The sequence below is a fragment of the Ischnura elegans genome, chromosome 1 (genome assembly GCF_921293095.1).
Source record: "Ischnura elegans chromosome 1, ioIscEleg1.1, whole genome shotgun sequence".
In the NCBI taxonomy this organism is placed as follows: domain Eukaryota; kingdom Metazoa; phylum Arthropoda; class Insecta; order Odonata; family Coenagrionidae; genus Ischnura; species Ischnura elegans.
This window is the reverse complement of record NC_060246.1, coordinates 22,749,245-22,771,034: the sequence shown is the minus strand read 5'-3', so window position 1 is coordinate 22,771,034 and position 21,790 is coordinate 22,749,245. Positions and strand designations below refer to the sequence as shown.

At 40.3% G+C, this 21,790-nt stretch overlaps 1 protein-coding gene across 1 annotated transcript in view; it reads left to right on the top strand.

Moving 5' to 3' along the window:
• The window catches only part of LOC124168711 (translation initiation factor IF-2-like), a 148,622-nt gene that overhangs the window by 49,954 nt on the left and 76,878 nt on the right, over positions 1-21,790 (top strand). The window contains exon 3 of the mRNA XM_046546980.1: positions 15,813-15,852. Within this exon, the coding sequence (XP_046402936.1) occupies positions 15,813-15,852 (40 nt within the window). The remainder of the gene's footprint in view (positions 1-15,812; positions 15,853-21,790) is intronic.

The window sequence follows — 21,790 nt, the reverse complement described above, 5'->3', positions numbered from 1 at the left end:
GCCCTTCCTTCATCGTATGCACATCGATCCCCGCCGCTTCATTAGGTTTTGAATCTTTCAAGGCGTTTTTTCTTTTTTTTAAATTCTCCGCTTCGGAAGGAGTATCTTTCCTTTCCCTTCCCAACGATTGCACCCTTCCCATCAGCCCCCTCTCATCATCATCATCATCGCCGCTTTTAATCTCCCGCCGCCGCACACACAAACACAGCAGCCTGCTGCCGCCGCTCCGGGTGCGGTCGCCCTCATTACCACGCCGCTTGTGCGCGCACTCCATCCATATTCCGTCATTTGGAGAGCTTGCGAGCATGTGTGTGGGAGATGATATCCCCTTTGACGCGAACCAACCACCTCGCCAGCAATTTGACGATTCGCGGAAGGCGGTGGATTCGCGGGATGAGAGGGCGTCCGCCTTTTCGCGGAAACGGAGCGGCAGCGCGATGTGCTCTCATGCTCTCCCCATCCATCACGCATCGCTGAAAGGCCTGCCATTATTCCACCATGAAACAATTCTTTGCCTTGTTTTTTTGTAGCTCTTGCATTGTTGCCTTACACCTTCATAATCGTCGCGTTCTGGAATGTGTCTGTGGACTCATTTCTTGTTTTAATCTCCTCTCAAAACTGACATTCACAATTTTATAGGATGTGCAACTCCTCTTCATGATTACATCCTGGTCTTGCTTGCCTCTCTATCTTTCATCCATTGGGTTCATACCCACGGGAAAAAGTAGTAAATGCTTTGGTGAAATACCAATATTATTTTAGACACTCATCGAAAATGAAATTTTACTAATACGAAAATATCGCCTCATATAATTTTTTCCGTAGAAGTTTAGGACGAATATAAATAAAAACTGCGACATCAGATTTTCAATAGTTTTTCACGTAAACATGAGGCTACCTTATCCTGTCATCTATTCTTTTTGATCATTTGATTTTCTCGAAAATACATTGTCAAAGTAATTAATCTGCCATTAAGTAACCAATTGCATACACCGAAGTGTGGGATGTTTCTTTTACTGAAATTGGAATCAAGAATAAATGCAGAAATACGCACGGACTCAGCATAGAATTGGATTGCTAAATGGAGACAAAATAAAGTGCACGAACTTTATGTCCAGTGGTCTTTCTTGTCTTCTTGCTGGTGCTAAAATCTGAATGACCGTACATTTGAGAATGGAATTCAACGTTAATTTTATTTTTTTTCAATTATACCAATGTATTTTTGATCTCTTTGAATTATAATTTGCAATCTTGAGGAACAGTTTCGAATAAATCGTGATTTTTTAAAATAATATTTTTACTGTGTTTCCTCACTGTTGCGTCACTCAGCGCAATTACAATTCTTTGTTCCATTTTTATTTTTCTTACATTTTTGAAACGGCATTCAGTGTATCCCAATGACTTAGATTTATTATGTTTTATTATTTATCGGGCATTTTTTACAATCAGCTAATTATACTTCGCGATGTGCGCTGTCCAAGATTTTACGTAATTTTCAAATAATCATTTCATATAAATTGCATCAACGACAGAAATTATATTGATTAGCAATCGAAAAGAATCAATATTGAATCGAGTCGGATTGATGGATCGTTGGTTCGAGGAATTGACTTAGTCATCGCTGCGTAGGAGGCCTACGTAGCTACGTAGGCCTCCTACGCGTAGGTGCATAACGGTTGATTTTCGGTATTATAAGGACGAAATTATTTTTTTAATGCAATCATTATCAGAACATGTCAAATATTAAAAAAATGACAACTTATATCGGCTCAAAACATAAATATTAAGTTAACTGCTATTTTTACCGGAGTTGCATAGCCAGGATTCTCCGAAAAAGTAATAGGCTTAGAAACTTTTCTTTCTGATGAAAAATAAATCATTTGTGCACTTTCAATAATGAAAGTAGAGATTAATACAACAAGATGTGCTCCGTTCCTAAGTTACACGAATCTGCGTGCTTGGTGGCTATTTTTCAAAGAAATAACCAGACAAAATACTAACTTTTCAATTGTAATTCCCGTAATTTGGTCACAAATTCTCGACAAAAAAGGTGATTTTGAACCAAAGTAGTGTCAAAAAACCCGCCGAATCGAGGAAAAGCCTAAGGACAAATTTACAATGCACAATTAAAAATAAAATAGCCCTAAAGATAACACTTTTATGATGAGGTACATTATGGCTGAAGAGTTAATTTTACATCAGAAAAATTGAAATACGGTGAGCTAATATCATATGAACCATACTTAAAGATCCTTTCGCTGGATTTATGTTACCTACAAAATTATAATATGTACTTTCGTTTGGCGCAAGTGGGCGAAAAGGTCTTTGGTTAACAGCCAAGTGACCAAGGACCTCCGTTGAACATATTTATCTATTGGAATTCGCTAATATTTTCTTACTTGTCGTACATATTTCTTGATTGAATTGACTGATTTGTTGTACATATTTGAAATACGAGATAAAACTGACATTGGTGGTTATTTGGAAGGACAAATTCAGTGATCGATCTCGCATAGGATGCTGCATGATTTTGCCCATGTCCTGATTGTACTAATTATTCCTAATATTTCGTCCGTATTGATTCGGAGTATCTTAGAAGCCTTTCTATACTGAGGAGATATGGGTCACGCTTGAGACAAGGGCACAGCAATCATGGATTGTGACCGGTGGCTCAACTTAAATCCTACAACTTAAATGCTTCACTACCTAACTAACAAGCATTTTGGGCAGAATTTTATTTCTGGTTTGAGTTCGTTCATGGAATATATAAATGCGATACCAAATTTCACGCTATTCTTGAAACTTATTTAAAAAATATTTTTTCTTTGCTTAAACCACGAAATCAACCATTGTGTGCTGCATTTTCAACTTCTAACTGCTCCTATCTTAATCTCTTTCTCTCGGTTGGAGATTTACCGCCACTCCTCATGTAGGCCCTAAGTGAAATATTTTGTTATATGGCCATCCTTTACAATTAAGCTAAGTCGATAAAATCGCTTAGGTATATGTAAAGCTGTGCGGAAAGTATAAATTAAGTTTCATTTGCCATGTTTGATGCTCGGAATATTCACGAAACCTTCATCAATAAATTTAATGCTTTTTTTTCGGGTTTCCCCACTGTGGTGGTGTAGCCCGAAACATTCACATCGTCAGATCTAAGTACTTGAATGTGGCCAAAACATGGCATTGAAGCACTTGGAATTGAAGATGCCTCCTGTAATGCGAGGGAAACTGCTGCATTTTCAAACGAGAACTTTACACAACAGTGGAGAGGCCGAAAAAGCATTAAATTGATGAAGGCGTCGTTGAAATTCCGAACATTAAATATGATGCATGTGCCTTTATGACCAATATCACTTTTGTATATGTTTAGTTTATTTTCTGTTTTTAAGTTCATTTGTTATTTGTTTTGTTTATTTGTGAGTATGTTTGTTTTTATTTTGATTTATTTTATTTCTTTGTTTGAGACGATGCTATGGTGATAAAAGATAAATAATGAATTGTTATGGAGAGCTTGAAGTGGATGTAAAATAGGATTGAGAATAAAACAAAGTTTCAAGTGATATTTACATTGAATTTAATCGCTGTGATACGTTAAATATGGTAAATGAAAAATTCTTTGTATTTTTCCACGCACGGAATGGACTCCACTGCCTCCGCTACGCCTTCCCCGACAAGGATTCCATCCGCCTTCTTCCCATCGTGATCCGATCGACTTGTTGCGTTCGCACTCTCCCCCTTCCCCCGCTACCTCAACCCTCCGTGCCCGTAGCCGTGTGGATCACCCCAATACTCGCGATCCGTTCCATTTGGGGCCGTGTCAGAACCTTCTCATCCTCATGAAATCTTAAAATATTGGCGCTACACGGTTTTTTTTGTGTGTGGGATCCGATCGTGCCCCTGGGACGCGTGAGCAATAAAACAAACCGAAACAGATTGGCCGAGTGAAAGCATTCACTGCGATCGGAGCCTTTCCGATGGTGCAGCGTGAAAAAGATTGTTCATTTGTTCTCGACTCATTTGGATTATGTAGCGGAAAGCGAGGAAAGGCAGTTGATAAAATGAGTTCTTAAATTCAATGGTCTGAAAAATTTGGAACCAATGGTGGTGTAAACGGCCCATTTAAACTGAATTCATTGGGATATATCGTGTGAAAAAGAGAACAAGGCATCCCAGTGCTCAACGCAAAATAATTGAATTTTAATATAACGTGAGTGGATTTCCCTCACTTATTTCCATAAAATCAATGTTTGGAACACAAAAATTTACATATCTCAGACGGAAAAATGATGAAACTCTCTTTAATAAATATAAAAAGCAATAATGATGCAAGAAAATGCATGAGTAAATCATTAAAATTTGATTACATTAACGAATCACGTGAAACGTGTAGAGTTTTAAATAAAAAATTTGATGTACCAAAATTCTCAATTTTAAATATCATTAATGGGGAATCGGAGGATATCTTCCGATTACATGATAGAAATACATTTTTTCGCACTGCAGAATGTTGCCACTCCCTTCAGAGGCTTTCCAAGTGACACGATTGCTTGCCGTTGATGTTAAATTCATAAATATTTGAGTAAGTTTGCTGTTTTTTTAGATTTTGCCCTCATTTCGTTTTCATTCAAAAATAGTTTTGACTCCCAGTAAATGAAGGCCAAAAATTGTGGCACAGACAGGAAAACTGAACTGCAAAGAAAAGAGATTGAGTCATAATACAAACATAATTATAAAAATAATCTTATTTCAATCAAATAACAACAAAAATGTTAGAGGTCTTAGTTCACATTGGTTTAAGACATCTGTCGCGAAACTTTTAGTGAAGGGAATGAAAACAAAGAGAAGAAGAAAAAGTTATTGGCAGTTCGCGGCAAGCTGTGGGAGTTCTTCCAACATTACAATTTTACACACTTACCTTATCACTCTTACAACCTTAGGTAATAAGCAATTGAAAAAATAGGTAGTTCAACTACCATTGCGTTTGAGGTTAGGTTTTATTTTTTCGTTTAACTATAGAGGAACACTTCACGAAATGAACTCCTACGCCAAAAACTAGAAACACGCCAGAGCTGAATTGCTGAGACAGCCGTGGCCATGAAGGAAACTCATCTACCAATCAAGTCCTTTCATTAGTTTCGCTCAGCTGAAGGGCATTGTGGGAATTTCCTCCCCTTCGTGTTTGGAGGTCTCACTTTTTAGGCTATTTTTTTTACAAAGTGTGGGGAGTTTTTTTTCAATTTTCCCTCACATTCTATTCCATTTAATAATCAAGTATTAGTGTACGTAATCGAAATGCTCATGAAAAATCGAGACGTGATATCATCAGAATAAATTTATGCCCAACTTTCACGTGCACGTCCAATAACTTTCTGGTTCAGAGTAAAAATCTCAGTAGGTGAATCCATATCTTATGGGATACGTTTAGAATACGTTTTTTTTCCATTGTGGTTAAAGGCATTTGTGAATTATTCGTAATAGCTCCGTATTATTCTCAGTTTTCTTTAACGGATAGCATTTCGGATAACGGATGTTTAGGATAACTTCGCGATATTTGATCACAAATATCAGTTGTTTTTTAATCAAGGGTGTAGCCATAGCGTAGCAATGCCCTTCGTTACCATTACCAATTCTATCTACTGTTCTCCTATTGTACAACTTTATTTACTGCAGCTCTTAACTATAGTCACAATATACAATTATTTCCTCCTTCCCAGCTCATTTTTTGGTGCTATTTAACCTTTTCCATTTGCTGCGCGGAGAAATATGACGATTTACTCTGGCATTGCTACGTTTATACTGATGCCATAATACTGTAAAACAAACACGACTACAGTACACTACTACTGCAAGGGTTGGGTCTGATTAAGCTCCTTTATTGAAGCAGTCCCATCTATTTTTGGGGGTTAAATTTGAAGCCAAAGTGATTTATTGTAAGGTTTCAATATCTAAATATCAATATTTTCTGCGCCGATGACGTAAATGCTATTCTATCTCCATACATCCTTTTTCCTAACTTGCTATTATCATTTTTCAGTAGAGCTGTGATTCTTGTAATCTTTCATACAATTTCTTCATTGCATTCTTTAAGGCTTAAGTTTGACGATAAAAAGTAACTTTCAGGAATGTCGTTATCATTAAATTTACCATCTGCTCTTTCAAGCTTGGGTACAGGAGATTTGGAGACTTGATTGCTTTAGTCCTCTCCTGAAATACTTTAAATCTGTTAGAAAATTTGATTAGCTCGGCATATCTTTATTAATTATAAATATCTATTATGAGGCGTTAAAATTAGCCCAGTAATATATAAAATTTCAAACACTTTCTGACCTGCGTATTAAAATCAGTGATCTAAATTTAGCAGCTATCTACATTTTGTTCTCTAATGATTGCCATTTACCCATCTCATTTACTTTCCTGAAACACTCAGAAATTATGGTAACTAGAAATTAATACATCTGCTGCACACTAATCATTCTTTATTTTCATTAGCCACTCTTATATATAACTTTCACGAGTTAAAAGTTTCCGTAATTCTTTTCCCAGTCCAGTGTATTCCTATCTCGGTCAGTATCTTCATTCTGTATGTATCAATGTATCTTCAAGAAATGTTTGTGGCAGAGCCCTGGTGAAGCTAGTATTCATAAAGCGTGTTGTGGGAAGTTTTTTGGATGAAAAAGTAAAAGAGAGTTGCTATTTCGCGCTCCTCCGTCCACACCTTGAATATGTGGCGCGCATATGGGATCCGGCACAGAAAGAGTCAATCAGTGAACACGGTGCGGTTTGTCAAAAACTGCTACTAGCCACCACGTACAGAAAGCGTTACACAGATTTTAAGCGAACTAAGCTGGGAGCCGTCAGAGAATCTGAGGCTATGAGCGTACTAAAACCCCATCACATTTCCAGGTCCGACAGAACGATAAATGACGAGATATTTTGCCGATTTTTGGGAATTCATTTTTTTGCCAGCGGCTGGTGTCCTAACACCCGTCACTCGCCTATTGAGGCGGTTTGCGGTGTAGTGTGTAGATGTAGATGTACCTACTATGAGGTCATAGGATCATGTGAGCAGGCGTGCATCTTGTGCTTAGCTTCTATCTGATTTCACTTTGTGTTCCTTTATGCCAGCGTCCTCATCACCAAAAGAAGATCGAGTATTGTCCATCTCCTGCTGAGCACAAACTGGTCCATTCCTCAGACGTATCTTTCGTCCTCTTTCCCGAATTTTGGCTTATGACGCGAAGCACCTCTAGAGGCCTACATTTCATTAAGGTAATTGTTCTAAGGTGCTCGGATTCAATTACTCTTTTTTCTCAAGAAAGAGAAAAAAATCTGTTTTGTCGGAGTTGTCAGGCCAAAAACTGACCTGAATGTGAGTACCTAACTCACATTCAGATCAGTTCTCTTTCCTGGGCCACCTCGCATGATTTTCCTCTTGAGTGTCCATCCGGTTCCGTTGTCAGTCTCGCCCTAACCTACTTCACGCCCCAGAAATATTTCACATACACCGGATTAGAACTCCTCAATCAGAAAAGCTCGAACCATCCGAGCTACAGTGGCGCAGTGAGGGGGGTTTTAGGGGATAAAAATGCCCCCCCCAGAGCTTAGAGAATTTTTTTATAAAAATATTTTGATGTGACAAATTTAGCAACTAATATTAGGTGGACGAATGGCTCACAAAAAACATCAAAATGTTCACTCAGCCGTAAAACTCACCATTTTGAACCATTTATCTTAAATATTTTCTGGGGGAATGCCCCCGCACCTCCCGCTTACCCTGGCGGGTATTCTATGGCCCCTAGGCCCTTCAGAAGGTCCCCATAGCCTTAATTCCCAGCTGCGACCCCCGCCGAGCCATACAAAAGAGTTACCATCGGATGGTTCCCGTATGTACACAACTGGGAGTAAAATAAATAGATTTTAATAAGGGATGGACGGACCCAGGATTTTATTGGATCCGGATTCGGATCGAATCCTTGATTTTCGGAGCCGGATCTTTCGGATCGGATATTTTCGGATCCAAATGCATTTTCAAATTCCTGACGCTGAGATTCCCCCGATGATTGTTCAATCTCTTGGGAAGTGTCACACTATGTGCCAGTCGTATTTTGCCTTTTTTATTTTTCACGGCTGAAATTCTCCCACGTAGCCTCTGCGAGAGCTTTCAAACAAAACGGTTCATGAGTTGGACAAGAATCGCACGCGACGGTGAATTCGAAGATAGAATCGGAACTCTTTCCACCCTTTTGTAAAAATGGTGGAAATGGGCGCTGCATTCACTGAAGCTATTATTCAAAATTTCGGATCCAGATCCGATGTCTTCCGCGACTTTGGATCCTATGTATCCGATGAAGGGCATTATCCGCGGATATTTGGATCCCAGGTATCCGATCCGACCATCCCTTATTTTAATGTCATTATCTATCTCACCCACTAAGAGATTCAACCCGAAGGTTAGTTTGGTTGGAGGTGAGGGTAGATTTCACCTCGAATTAAGCCACAGGTGTCTAGATGTCGCAAATGCAGGGTAGGTGGGCTAATTCGTTTTCCTTGGGATGCCTCGCACTTCGAGGATTTTTGTAAGTCCGAAGGCTTCACCCGGGATTCGAACCCAGGACCTCTCTGCCAGCAGTCTAGCAATCTGTTCAATGGGCTACCACGTTCCTGCTGCCGTTGTTCTGATATGTTTCCAATTTTTGTGTGATAATAACCTCTGATATTAATCTTAAAACCACTTGCTAAAGTATACACTAAGTGCAAAGTAATAGAAAGCATTAGGTTTTCAAAAGAATGTCTCTTCATTGAGGAAGAAATTTTTGTGTGGGATAAAAACTACTATCTATATTTTTATGAATGTTCTTTGTTGTCAATGGTTTCGTCAGTGAATAATGGCAAACTGAATTTATATTATAAATGCCACCTCCAATTCTCTGCTTCATATCACATGCTCGAACTTTAACCATCATATTTCTCTATATTAATACATTTGATTCTTCCTCCATGCTCATTGGCCACGTAACTTTTGCCCGTTAATTAGAAATTCAAGCTCACAAAGGACAACTCACAACTTTTCCAACTGAGTGGTTATACTTTGAATGGTTTCGGAATCCTCTGATGAATTTCTTTTTCCGGTGCATGTATTATACTCCTTTCTTTGATAATGATGGTATTGCCACTCTCTGTTTCCTTATACTCTTGTGACAATATTCATGATATCATTTTCAGCAGGCTCCTGCATATTTTTAGTTATTGTACTCCTCGTAAACTGTGGTGTATTATTTTGTCAACCTTTAAAAAGTAACTTTGGTGGTAGAATCGGTGACTTATTTTTTTTTTTTACTTTTCACGACCTTGTGGACAAATTTTCCGGGTGAGCACTGAAAAACTGCGTCTTTTGATAATCTCATTCCTTCCTCCTGCATCATTTTAGAATCCCTCCTTATGATATCTTTATACATCTTTGAATAGATTGCGCAAATGAATTCGTTTTGCCAGTGTCCTCTAGATTGCACTCTCAACACTACCTAGTCGAGTTGTCGCAAACGCTTCCACTAAGGAAAAGGTGTCCGCCATTGTTAGGCTGAATGTCCCTTAAAGTCTTACGGAGAAATGGGCAGATTTCAAGTTTGTTTTAGGTGTTTTAGGTTTATTAAACGTATGAAGGTCGTCGGGCACTGAGTCAGAATTGAGATATTTTCCAGAACAGTAAGAACCAAGCTAAAAACATTTGAAGCGTGGCAACAATGGGAACTTCGGGAATGAAATGAAACCTTTGTTTAAACAAAGTCTGCCATTACCGATGTGCCAACCATTGGTGGGTCGCGAAGACTCCACTTCGTAGCTATTGTGAGGAAAACCAGAGAACTCTGTGTTTAGCCGTTCCTTTCATTATGACGTCCATGACTAAAGTGAGAAATAAGGGTTTGAAGAGGAATCCTGATGAGGTCCGTAACGGCTCTCCGCAGTCTCCACGCGGCTCCTTCCTTATCTGCAAGTCCTCTCTTTCATAGACGCCTGTCACGATTCTCACCTACGATTTAGAAAATGCTGCTGCCTCTATCGACGCCCCCAAACGAGTCCCTCGATCACGTGACCCATCTGGAGGTCTGCGAGAAAGGAGTTTAAAGGGAGAATGGATCTTTTGACATCACTCCAAGAGTTTCCATTAAGTTATCTCTCCGGTAAGATTACATCCACCACATTCTCTTTTGGCATGGACCCAAATCGATCCCCCCTCCTCTCTTCTTTCTTCGATTCTTGCTTTATTGCTCTTACTCAATATTCTCGGGATGCGTGAATTCTGATGAGAAGCTCCATTATTCCCTCACCCTTGGATGCGATTAAATTTCTCGCCGTAGTTCTCACTGGTGATCGCCAAAGCTAACCCTTCCACGTACTTCCTTCAACCCCACCGAAAGCATCGTACAGTGGGGCCAAACCCCACTTTAGACGGACAAAAGTCAAAAACTTTTACTAACAACCCTAAAATATTCACATATATGTTTTAGAGACCGCTTTAATGATATCCAATATTAATTTTCCAATATTTTCGATTTTTTGATTTTTTTTTCAATTTTATTACTTTAAGAATGTTAAAAGTAACTTGATTAGTTGTGAAAATAGATTATATATAAAAATATGAAATAATAAAAATAAAAAAGTTCACGTCAATAATCCTAGTGGTCAGAAAAAATCTGATATAAAATTTGCAAAATTATTTTAGCAATAGGGTATCTGAAAAAACCTTCATGCTTAATAGAAAAATAAAGATTTGATCTTAAGTTTGCATGTACCATTTTCCATTACACAAAGAAAGAAAATACTACATTGAAGAGGTAGTTGTAACTTTCAAAAATAAAATACAATAGAATATGATTTATAGCGCGTACAGTGTGAAAAAGTACTAAATTGGCATTCCGGAATCGAATAAGTACACCTCAGTTGAACGGAAATAACCTTTTCGAGCACTTAATTCACGACATGGTGGGAGCCTCGGGAATGGCATCTCTACATTTCAAAAATCTCAGCCCTTGCGTAGAAAACTTCACCGCTTGTATCTACGTGTAGACAAAATATCTAATGCATGAAAATTTGATTTATTACAAAATAATATCTTAATGGACACTGTTTACATTATAGTTTACCCGTTGCTATGCGGCCATAGCAACGGGTAAACTATAATGGATCCCTTTCGGCTTGTCATGCATAGCTAATCTTTTATTATAAAACTCTTTTTGCAACTCGATGGCAGTTGATTTCTTTTACATTATTTAGCTCATTCTTCAATTAATAATATATCTAAAAATCACGTTACGATTCCGTCCGACTTTTTTCTAATTAAATAAAACTTTTCATCGTGAAAAATCAACGACGTTCCATTCATGATAATTAATTTCTCCACGGCTATTTTCTCCAAAATATAAATAGTAAAAGTAAATTTATATTTTCCATACTTATTCCAATTGACTGCAAGTTAAAAAAATAAAAGCAAAATTGCCAGTGTACTGTAATCGTAGTTTAAAATCGACCGTCCATTTAGGCGTCTGTGACTCCGGGACCAGTGCTTCACTTTTCTCTCACTTTGACAATTATTTCTTCGCGAAGGTGCATACCTACCAACCCGTGAAATACACTGTTTTGCAGTTCAAAAATCCTATTACCCAACCTAATTAAAAAAAAACCCATTTCAAACTTTCATTTTTGGACTTTTGTCCACTTAAAGTGGGGTTTGGCCCCACTGTGCATCGCTTTCCTTGTCTACGAAATTATTATCTCAATATTCTAAGAGCTCCAATTCTCACGAGAATAATCGGTGGTTAGACATTGAAGAATGCGTGATTTAATGCGCGAACTTAATAATATATAAAAGAAAGCGGTGCGATTCGTCAAACATTGCTACAGGCGATCACAAAGAGTTACACAAATTTTAATGGATTTGGCGAGGAGCCGCAAGAGACTCGGAGGCTACGTGATTGGTTCCTACTGGTAGAGCAATTAAAAGCAGATAGCTTCCAGACACGGGTAACATCATCGTATATCCTCGTTATATTTATAGATTCAATACAAACGATTCAATACGAGAGTTACCTGTTGAACGGATAAGTATTTGAAATAGTTTTACCCCCGAACAATTTATATATATCCATGACCAAAAGGCCGCTACTATGTTCGAAGAGCATAAGACTGGAGATTAGAAAGCAGCATGTGAAAGAATTCGTGTGGGTAGCGGCACTTCATGGTTCAGAAGCTTAGGCCCTCGGAAAAAAGTGATCAGAAAATAATAGAGACCTTCAAGACCTAGTACTGAAGGAGGATGCTGAAGGCAAAATGAACGGATAGTGTGAGAAATGAGGACGTATATAGAATAATAGGAGAAGAAAGGACATTTCGGATCCCTATTTGCCAAAGAAAAACATGGTGAAATGGCCACGTAATGAGACACAGCAATTACGTTGCTTTAAGTTAATGTTTGACCCTATTGAAGGAAATATTGACGGAGAGGACCCCAGAGGAAGACCGAGGGACAAGTTCTCAGGATGGATGAAGAGGTATTTGGGGAAGGAGAGCCTCAGGGGGGGGGTAAAAGAGCTAGCTTGGGATGGGGAATAAGGGAGGGATGCAGTATACCAATCTTAGTATAGCAATACTGTAAAAAAAGGTTCTATAACTCAGGTATTAAATATCTTACACCGTGCACCTAAATATTTTTATGTTCCCATACAGGTGTTGTCACGTTAGCCTGGTGATATAAAACCTAAGTAACAAAAAAAAACAAAAATACGGATTAACTTGTGAGAGTACTCGAGTATTTGCCTTCTAGGCTATATTTTCAGCCAAATATATGGGCCCTCGAGTTTTGTGCCGTCATTCATGCGCCCTCGTGTTCTTGAGCTTTCTGCTCTTACTCAAATACCAACTGGGAGAATCGGAAATGCCTGTACTCAAGTAAATTATGAAGAATTTAGGAGGGAATTGGTAAATCATTCCAGAGGGTACTACCTATGACTCGCTGAGTGAGATGAGATGTTGTTATGTGGTATAAGGTGAAGACACTTCCTTTATTACACATCCGTTGCCGACGATTTGTCTTGGCGTGTCCGAGGTGCGAAGGTTACATCCTAAGCTCGTGGATCGGCATGGTTTGCTTGCGGCTTAGAAGCGAAGGAGAAAAAAGATATTTGAGCTTGCGTGGATCTCTGACGTGCGCAAACGGGGAATAATAGCATATATTTCACCCTCTTTGTTTACTTTGCGGCTCTTTCGAGGGCGCCATCGATTCCCTGAGCTCTCCGAATCCTCTCGCCCTCTGCCAAATTTTGCGGCGGGGATAATTACTGGTTGCGCTTCCAGTTCTCGGATGCTGAATTGAATTACAGAAGGGGTACACAACTTGTTTTGCTCCAACCGTTCCGCTTGGTCACTCGTTTAAAAGCTTAATGCGGTCACCTGCGTCCATTCCCCCCCCCCTCCACCCTCCGCGGACCGCAGGTGGGGTGGGCGGGGGTGAGCTTCCCACATTTTAAAAATTACGAGGCTGGATTAAGCGCCATATTTATGCTCCAACATGAAAATGATTGGGATAAATTATATTCCCTGGATTTAGTTAAAACCGGATTACGTAGGGGAGTTCTCTTTTTGGACCAGAATTGGGTACGGCAATGATCATTACTCCTCTCTTGCGTCCATTTCGCTCCTTCCTCTCATCTGTCCACACTCTTGTTCCTCCTATTCTGGTCTTCAACTCGTCACATTTGACTCTCTGTCCTGCTTCCGTTCCATGATTCTGGCCCTTCCTCAATGCAATTCAATCAGTACGGAATGGTAAAGAATCTTGTACAATATTTAGAAAGATCTGATGGGTTGATTTTTGGGTCTCTTCACACCAGCGCATTGTTGAGATTCTTGAATTTAGAAAATCCTGTTATAGAATAAAAGAAAATTACTTTGTTCTATTCCACACTTTATTTTAAATAGCACGACCCGGGTTTCTGCAGGGATCATCTGATGATAGCATGAGATGCAGAAACCCGGGTCGTGCTATTTAAAATAAAGTGTGGAATAGAACAAAGTAATTTTCTTTTATTCTATGATGAAGCAGTTCCACTAAGTAACGCCTGAGACCGTGTTTTATATTAAAAATCCTGTTAGTCTACCAGAAATACTGTATTAATATGTGAGCTGATGATATCTCCGAACACATTCAGGGTTGTATAACTTCAGGGAAAGTCGGAAATTTCCAGCCGCGATTTGAAATTCGAAAATAGGACCATCATCTGAAAACAAAATTCTCTTATTGATGGAACGAGGTCATCACATTTTCTAAAAAAAGTTGCGCTTTTTCTTGCAAATCCCTCTAAATGTAGGATTTTAGGGATGCGTTTTCGAGATTCTGAATCATTTTCGCTGTATCCGTGCTATAAACCGTTAGATATTTCACCTCTACTTGCCCCAACGGATGTCAAATCGAAGGAACCCGATCGAATGGCGCCCGGATGACGTCCGACCGGTCGATTGTTCCGATTCCCAGGAAGCGCTTTGATTCCGAAATGCCGAAGTCTGTGGAGGAGGCGGTCGCGGATGGATTCCAAGGACGCAATGAGGAACATCAAATCCTCAACTGGACTTCACGACGCAGCGTGCCGATGGAATGCGTCCTTCAAAATTACCGCCGCGGATTTAATACCGAGGAAAATGCGCAATTAAAAATACATATCCCAAGAATTCATTAAATGCGAAAAATCAGTAAATATTTATTACATTAAGTTTTGAATATTTTAATATTTATTAACATTAAGTTTTGAATATGGAACTGATAATGGATTTGGAGTTTCACAAATAAAGAGAAAAAATTCTAATATCCAATAAGGAATTTTTGTACGAAGATATTCACAGCTTCTTTTATCAATGTCGGTGGTTGCTTTCGGGAAATGCTGCGTAGGTTACATTATCTGCTAGACGTTTCACTCCTCCTACTGGGAGCTTTTTCAAGAGAATGGGAGCATTCTCTTCTCCCATTATCTTGAAAACGCTCCCAGTAAGAGGAGTGAAACGTCTAGCAGATAATGTAACCTACGCAGCATTTCCCTAAAGCAATCACCAACATCTAATAAGGACTGTGAAAATAAAATCTAAAGAAGAAGGTTGCATTTGATTTCCGTGGGAAGAGTGTAAGAAAGAGAAATTTTGAATCCCCCGTGGAAATTGAAATTAGGAGTATGCTTTCCAATTTTTGGAAGCGTGAATCACACTAAAATTTTTTCGCCTCAATGGGTTCTCTATGGATAATCCTGAAATATCCATGAGGCGTTGCCATTGATCCCGAAAGAACTCAGAATATAATAGCTGTACAGAGAAAAACGATCACCATCGCCATGATATATCGTATGTAGGACTAGACTAATGATTCGCATAAAATTAATTCCATAATCTCGTGCCTAGTTTTCATCAAAATATTTACCTATCAATTTGATGATCTTTTGCCGTAGGTAGAAAACTAATATGAGAATTGTTTACCCCTTATTTGTATACTTTTGCCATGGAGAACTTATGATTAAACCGATTTTCTTTAAATACGTTGTTTGATCTATAGTTGAAAGGTTTTGTGCAAATTATTATTGTATTAAATTTTATTGTTAATTTAATTTTAGAATTTGTTGACTTGCGTTCAATTTTTCAATGCTTGTTAATTATTTTGGTGTACTTTTGACTTTGATTGATGTTTAGTTAAAATTTATGTACATTTTGTTTTTCATTCAAATGATTCATCTTCGTTGTAAGATTATAATTTGACGAAGTGTCTTTGTATGTTGCAGATTCCAAAGAAGAGATCTACGCGGGAGGTTTATCCATTGTGTGAGTGGGTATACCTTTTAAGTTAGATAACCGCTGAAAAAGTATTCATTTCGGAACTTTTAGAGACGAGTATTTTTAATCTTAAATATAAATGTAGAAAGCAGATTTTATTGGCTGAATATTATGTATTTTCTTGATATTAGGAAATGGTAAGATGTATTTTTGACTCCAGTTGTAAATATCATTTCATTTAGGCATCTTATAGTGGATTAAACTTTTAAAATAATGAAAAATGGTTAAATAGATACATGTATCATAAGTTCCCTCACATAGGAACATAGCCGAGTCCTAAAACGTCCCTGAATAAACAATTTTAGAAGTTTCGATAAATTTCGAAAGCCTTTCGCGATGCATTTTTGAAGAGGAGGGTTTCATTTTGTGGCAGTCACGCGGAGACAATCGCCCATGCGTATATCGGAGATAAAGAGACAGAGATGCATGAATAAGAGAAGCGGGCAGGGAGTATTTTTCTTGGATGCTCGATGGAGATAGATCGCGGAGGCAGGGTTGGAAGCACGGGCGTTGATTCGGGGTAATTGCAAGTCTCGGCCCGCTCAGCTATTCGGGCACACCACGGGTTTCTCGCGCTTGTAGTTCGCCTGGGGGAGGGGAGGGGAGGGATGGAGAGTTTTCTCCCGCCCCCGCCCACCCAGGGTTGAGTGGGCGGAGGCCTCTTCTCGTCTGGAATAACAGCCGCCGACGAGGGCGGATGTTGGGTTGCGGGAGATGCGGAGTTCGACTCCGCATCTCCCGCCCTTTCAATAGTAATTTGTAATGACTTGATTGTATTTCCGCACTCCCAAAATTGTCTCTGGGTGCGCTCCTGATATACGAGAATAACCTTATTACCTCTTACAGAGAGTTCATTTCTTTTAAAAATATGGCATACCTATAGCTCCTACCCGCGTATATATTTGCTTTGAGCCAAACATCAGTTTACGTCGGCCTGTTGATGCCTGATTTGCGCTATATCTCGACCCTGCCGCGTGAACGGTGGTCAAATTCACAGTGATTGCCATGGAATAATATTTTAGTCTTCGGGATGCTTCCACGGACCTTTCCACGGGCCTTTCGGGGCCCTTCCAGGAGTGGACATGGACCTGGCTCTCCGCTCATCTTCGCAGATTACCACGCCATCCAGGTCATAGAATTCCCGTGGCAATCAAAGCTCATGGTGCTAGGTTTTTGGACCCTACGGTCTATCCAAACTCCAACGCAAGGGAGAATGGACTTAGAAGGAGCCACAACCAGTTGGAAATCTTAAACCGAAGACGGGAAAAGCGGTAAATCTGATGCGAATATATATTTTCATGCCATGAGAATCAGGCATGTTATGCTTATGGTAGTGAGGCGTGAACGATAAGAGTGGGTAGATATCAGTGTTGGAAGTTTTTTAAATGTAGTTTCATTGAAGAGGGATGAGCATCACATGGATAGAGCGTGCGAGTAATGCGGAAGTTCTAGAAAAGGTAAGAGAGAAGAAGTATTTTGCAAATCTTGGGTAGGAGACGGGACAATTTAATTGGCCAAATCACGAAACACGATGGAATAATTACAAATGTCGTTGAAGGACAGGTGTAAGGGAAGAACAGCAGGGATAAGCCGTGGGTGAGATGCATTGAGCAAGTGATGAAAGTTGTAAAGCAGACCAATTATGTAGGAATTATAATTTTATCCGATCGGAGATTTCAGTTTCAATTCGGACAATATTTAATGGAGATTCACTGTCAAATATCGGCTAAAATCGGTTGGAGCGTTGCGTCAAGTCAATCCTGGGATTGATGACTGTTGATCATGATGAGAATTAATTATCCTGGTTGGCGTAATATTATTCGCAGCGGTCCGGAGAACCAAAGACTTGCGGTTCATCTCGGTTCAGGTTAATGCTTTCCAATTCACTCACTCACTTACTCAGTGATTCAACCCGAAGTTTGATTTGGATAGGTGAGGGTGGAGCTCACCCCGAACAAGGCCACAGGATTATGAATTTCACATATTCAGGGGAAAGGGGGCCCAGTTCCTTTCCCTGGCATTTTTCCTGGGATTCTCTCCCGTGGTACTAAATGTGAATAATTGATGATAATTCGGTCTTACGAGGAGGAGGCATGTGAGTAGGAGGCTGGAGAGGGGGAAGGGAGCGGAGCACTGCCCCAACGAGTGGAGAAAGATGTGCGGGGGTGGTGGAAGGGAAGGGATCTCTGCACGCCACCGCTCCAAGAGCCCTCCGGAGGCGGAGGGGAAGCTGGGGGGCCTCCTCTCCTACGTACGTGCCTCTCGCGGCCGGGGAGGGAGGCTGCGCCCTGCTGAATGGAAAGGAGCGCTCGCCGCGGGGGCGGATTATCCCGGGGAGAGAGAGAGGGAGCGGCGGCGGTGAGATGGATAGATAAACGGGGGTAATAAGGTTGGGGTGGGGTGGGAGTGGGGAGGCCCATCTATGGTCTGAGGATTCTGGTCTTGGAGCAAAGGGTGCATTGGGGGCGGAAGGGGGCGGGGGAGAGTATCGGGATAGGCTGCCGCTGCGGTGGTGACGGTCAATCGATTGCCTCTGACCTGGATTTCAGGCCAGGGAGAGAGAGAGAGAGAGAGGGAGACAGGGGTTGGTTGGCACAAAAGGAGGGGGTGGAGGGGAGGGCGAGGATCAATATGCGTGGGAGGAGGAGGGGAGGCAAGTGAAAAGGAAAGCGGCGGGCGACGGGGGTGGGGGGAGGCGGGGGCGGAGGAGTGGGGGCACGGGGGCGTACGCAACCCGTATTCCCTTAATCCCGACCTCCTTCCTCTTGCTCCAAGTTGATCACTGTTAACCCGATTGTTGACACTGGGGAGTAGTCGTCATCCGAGCGATGACCGGAAAGGATGAGAGAGCGGTACGCAATGCTTTTGGCATTTTCCCCGAGGGAATCATGGGAAGGATGGCGTCTGAAGGAAGCGGCGTGGATGCGGCAGGGGAGCTGTAAACAGAAAAGCGACAGTTGTGGGATATTTGGGAGTCACGGAAACTTCGAAACCAATCGTGGGGAACGCGTATATTTGTAGCATAGCCCTGTAGAAGCTAGTATTCGACGACCATGTTGTGTGGAGCTTTTGAAGAAGTAGCAATATTCTGAAGAGGCTATTTCGCACTCATCCGACACCATCTTGAATACTCAGTGAGCCTACGGGATCCAGCGCAGAAAGACTCAATCTGCGAAAAAAAATGAAATACAAAAGAAAGCTGCGCGATTCCTTAAAAACTACTACGAGCGTAAGGAGAGTATTGCACAGATGTTAAACATATTAGGTTGGGACTCGGATGATATGCACTAGGATTAAGTTTCTTACGCAATTAAGGATAGATATCTTTCAGAGCGACAAGGACATCATCATATTAGAACCTCACCGCATTTTCCAGGTCCAACAGAAACGATAAACTAGTTTTTTTTTCCTATCGGAATTAGTTTTTTTTCGAACAGTAAAGGACTATACTGAATACTATGTGGAACTTCGCTAGAGCTTTTCCTGCCATTTGTGAACGGATGATGTCGGAGCACCCCGCGCCACACGCCTATTCAGGTGGCTGGCGGGGTATCATGTAGATTAGGATGAACTTGGGAATGTCGCGGCGGGAAACACACTCGCTCCTACATGTCTACTGCTGCTTCCCGCGGATTTCGATTCTTCTAAGAAGTTGACATCGACAATATATGAAGTCCATTTCAGATAAATATTTGAACGGTTATCCAATCACTATGGAGCACCTCCAATGTATCGCATTCCTTGGATGAAGTGATGCTAATATTCCAAGCTCAGATCAGATCATTCGCCGTAAGATCGAATATTAGCATATTATATGGAGCATAGAATTTTCTAATACAATGTGTCTAATGTACATTTTTTATTTACTTTTAAGTAAGATGAGTTGGTTTTGTTTCCAACATATCATGAAAAGTTGGGCCAGAGTAACCCCAGTTGACGATATAGATTTTACGACGGAAACTTCTACGCTTTTTTGCAGCCAAAATTTGGACTCGAGAATGAAGCTTGTCCAGTGTTGTCAGAAAATTTGATATATTTAGGTCTTCTCCCCTAAAAAACGGATATGGAGACAACTAGCTAATTCGTTTGGTGCTTTAGCATTTTTTATTCTGCTCGAGCCAATGACACCTGTTTTATCCCAACCTGAGGATGATATTTTAGCATTTGAAGAATGTACATCTAACTGATTTTTAGAGAAAACGACAAAGTAGGAATTAATTTTTCTCCGAGTTTTCTCACACTGGACATATAAAATATATCATCATAAAACATTGAAAAATATATTTTAAGTTCAAAAAGGAGTTTCTTCTCGTAATTCAGCAGTCTCTGGGAATGAATTGCTCCAGGTGTGTGTTTTTGCCTGCCGAGCGGAAGAGGGTTAACGGGGTAGCGGGGGGGGGGGGGGGCGCGGAGACACGTTATTGCCGTCCCTCGCGCTGTAATATTTTAGCCACCCACCCCCGCTGCAGCCGCGAGGGTGAATCCGCGCGCGGCCGCAGGGGGGGGACGGGGAGTTCTCGCCTCGCGAGGGGGGTTGATCTTTCGGGGGTTGCGGCTGCTCACGGGGGACACGTGGGTGTGGATGGAGGGGAAGGGGCGGGGAGGGGGCGGGGAGGAGGGGACGGCTCTGTGATTCGCCGACTGCGTCTTGGTGGTCGCGCACCGTTCGCACTGGAATTCCAGGAAAAATATTTACGGCGAGAAGTCCTTCAAAAGGGGTCACGCGTGAAAGACACAGGTCGCTCTATAATTTTGCGAATTCTATCCGAAAGCACGCTATTTCGCACTCTATAGTTATTAGGAAAATGAGCTCAACCACTTGCTTCAGTTGTGGTGCAAAGAAGTCATGTTTTTGTGCTTGTGAATAACTTGTACTTTAATTTCCCAACAGAATGTAAAAAAAATTTGACTAACAAATAGATACCGCGCTGGGATAGCATTAATGTGGCTGGTTTTACTGAATCAATTTGAAATGTAATTTTGTTTTTTTCCTTCTTTTCTCTATTACAATTTTGAATCATAATTAAATTATTAAATTTCTCGCGCTTTGATTTTAAAGTGGAAATTATTTTCTTAATTTGTCGTTGAGGAATGCCTGGGCGAAATGTGTAAAATAGGGGAAGTTAAAGAACCGATTGATGGGGTACGAGATATCAGAATGTACACGAGAAATTGTTTTTTTTAATGCAGCATTATGTAAAGTGAGGAAGAGAAATAGAAAATATAAGTTAGGAAAATGTACTGTATTAGACTTCAAGTGAGAATTTCGTCGCCTAACCTAATTTTATAATAAAATATCAATTTAAAATCCTGTAGAGCTATTATCGAAAAGTATATTGATGTACCCATTCGCAAGTTGAAATCTCTCGTTTGTATTTTGGACTGTTTTGTTCCTTTCCATCTAACGTAGAAGGTCACTCTGCAACTAGTATTTCGAAGTATCGTTCGACACGTTCTGTGTGAATTGTATTTGGCCAACGTAATTTCAGACTGGTGTATACGAGTAGTTGATAGTTCCAGGTGCTACTATCAAATGATTTCCTTCCTTTAAACGTACTTCCAAAAATAAAAATGCTAGAAAGTGAAGTCTTCAACTCTGGCGTTCAATAATTATTAAGCTAAACATTTCTTGGAGATCTTTTCATGCAATGTGTCGTAAGTGCTTATATACCTTGACCTAGCTAATTTTTTCGATGTAATTAAAAAACCAGCGGTTATTTTTGTACGAATATTATTCACCTGCGATAGTTAAAGCCCAAACTGCCTCCCTGTCCCTATTGTGCTCTCTAAGTATCTGTATTATGCGCATGACGGGCTGTTTCTACCATGCGAGAAGATGATGAGATATATAAGGTAATAGTAACTTCTTTTGCTACCATCATGAATTCATAAACGTAAAAATCTGTGTTAAATATCCTTTTTTCGT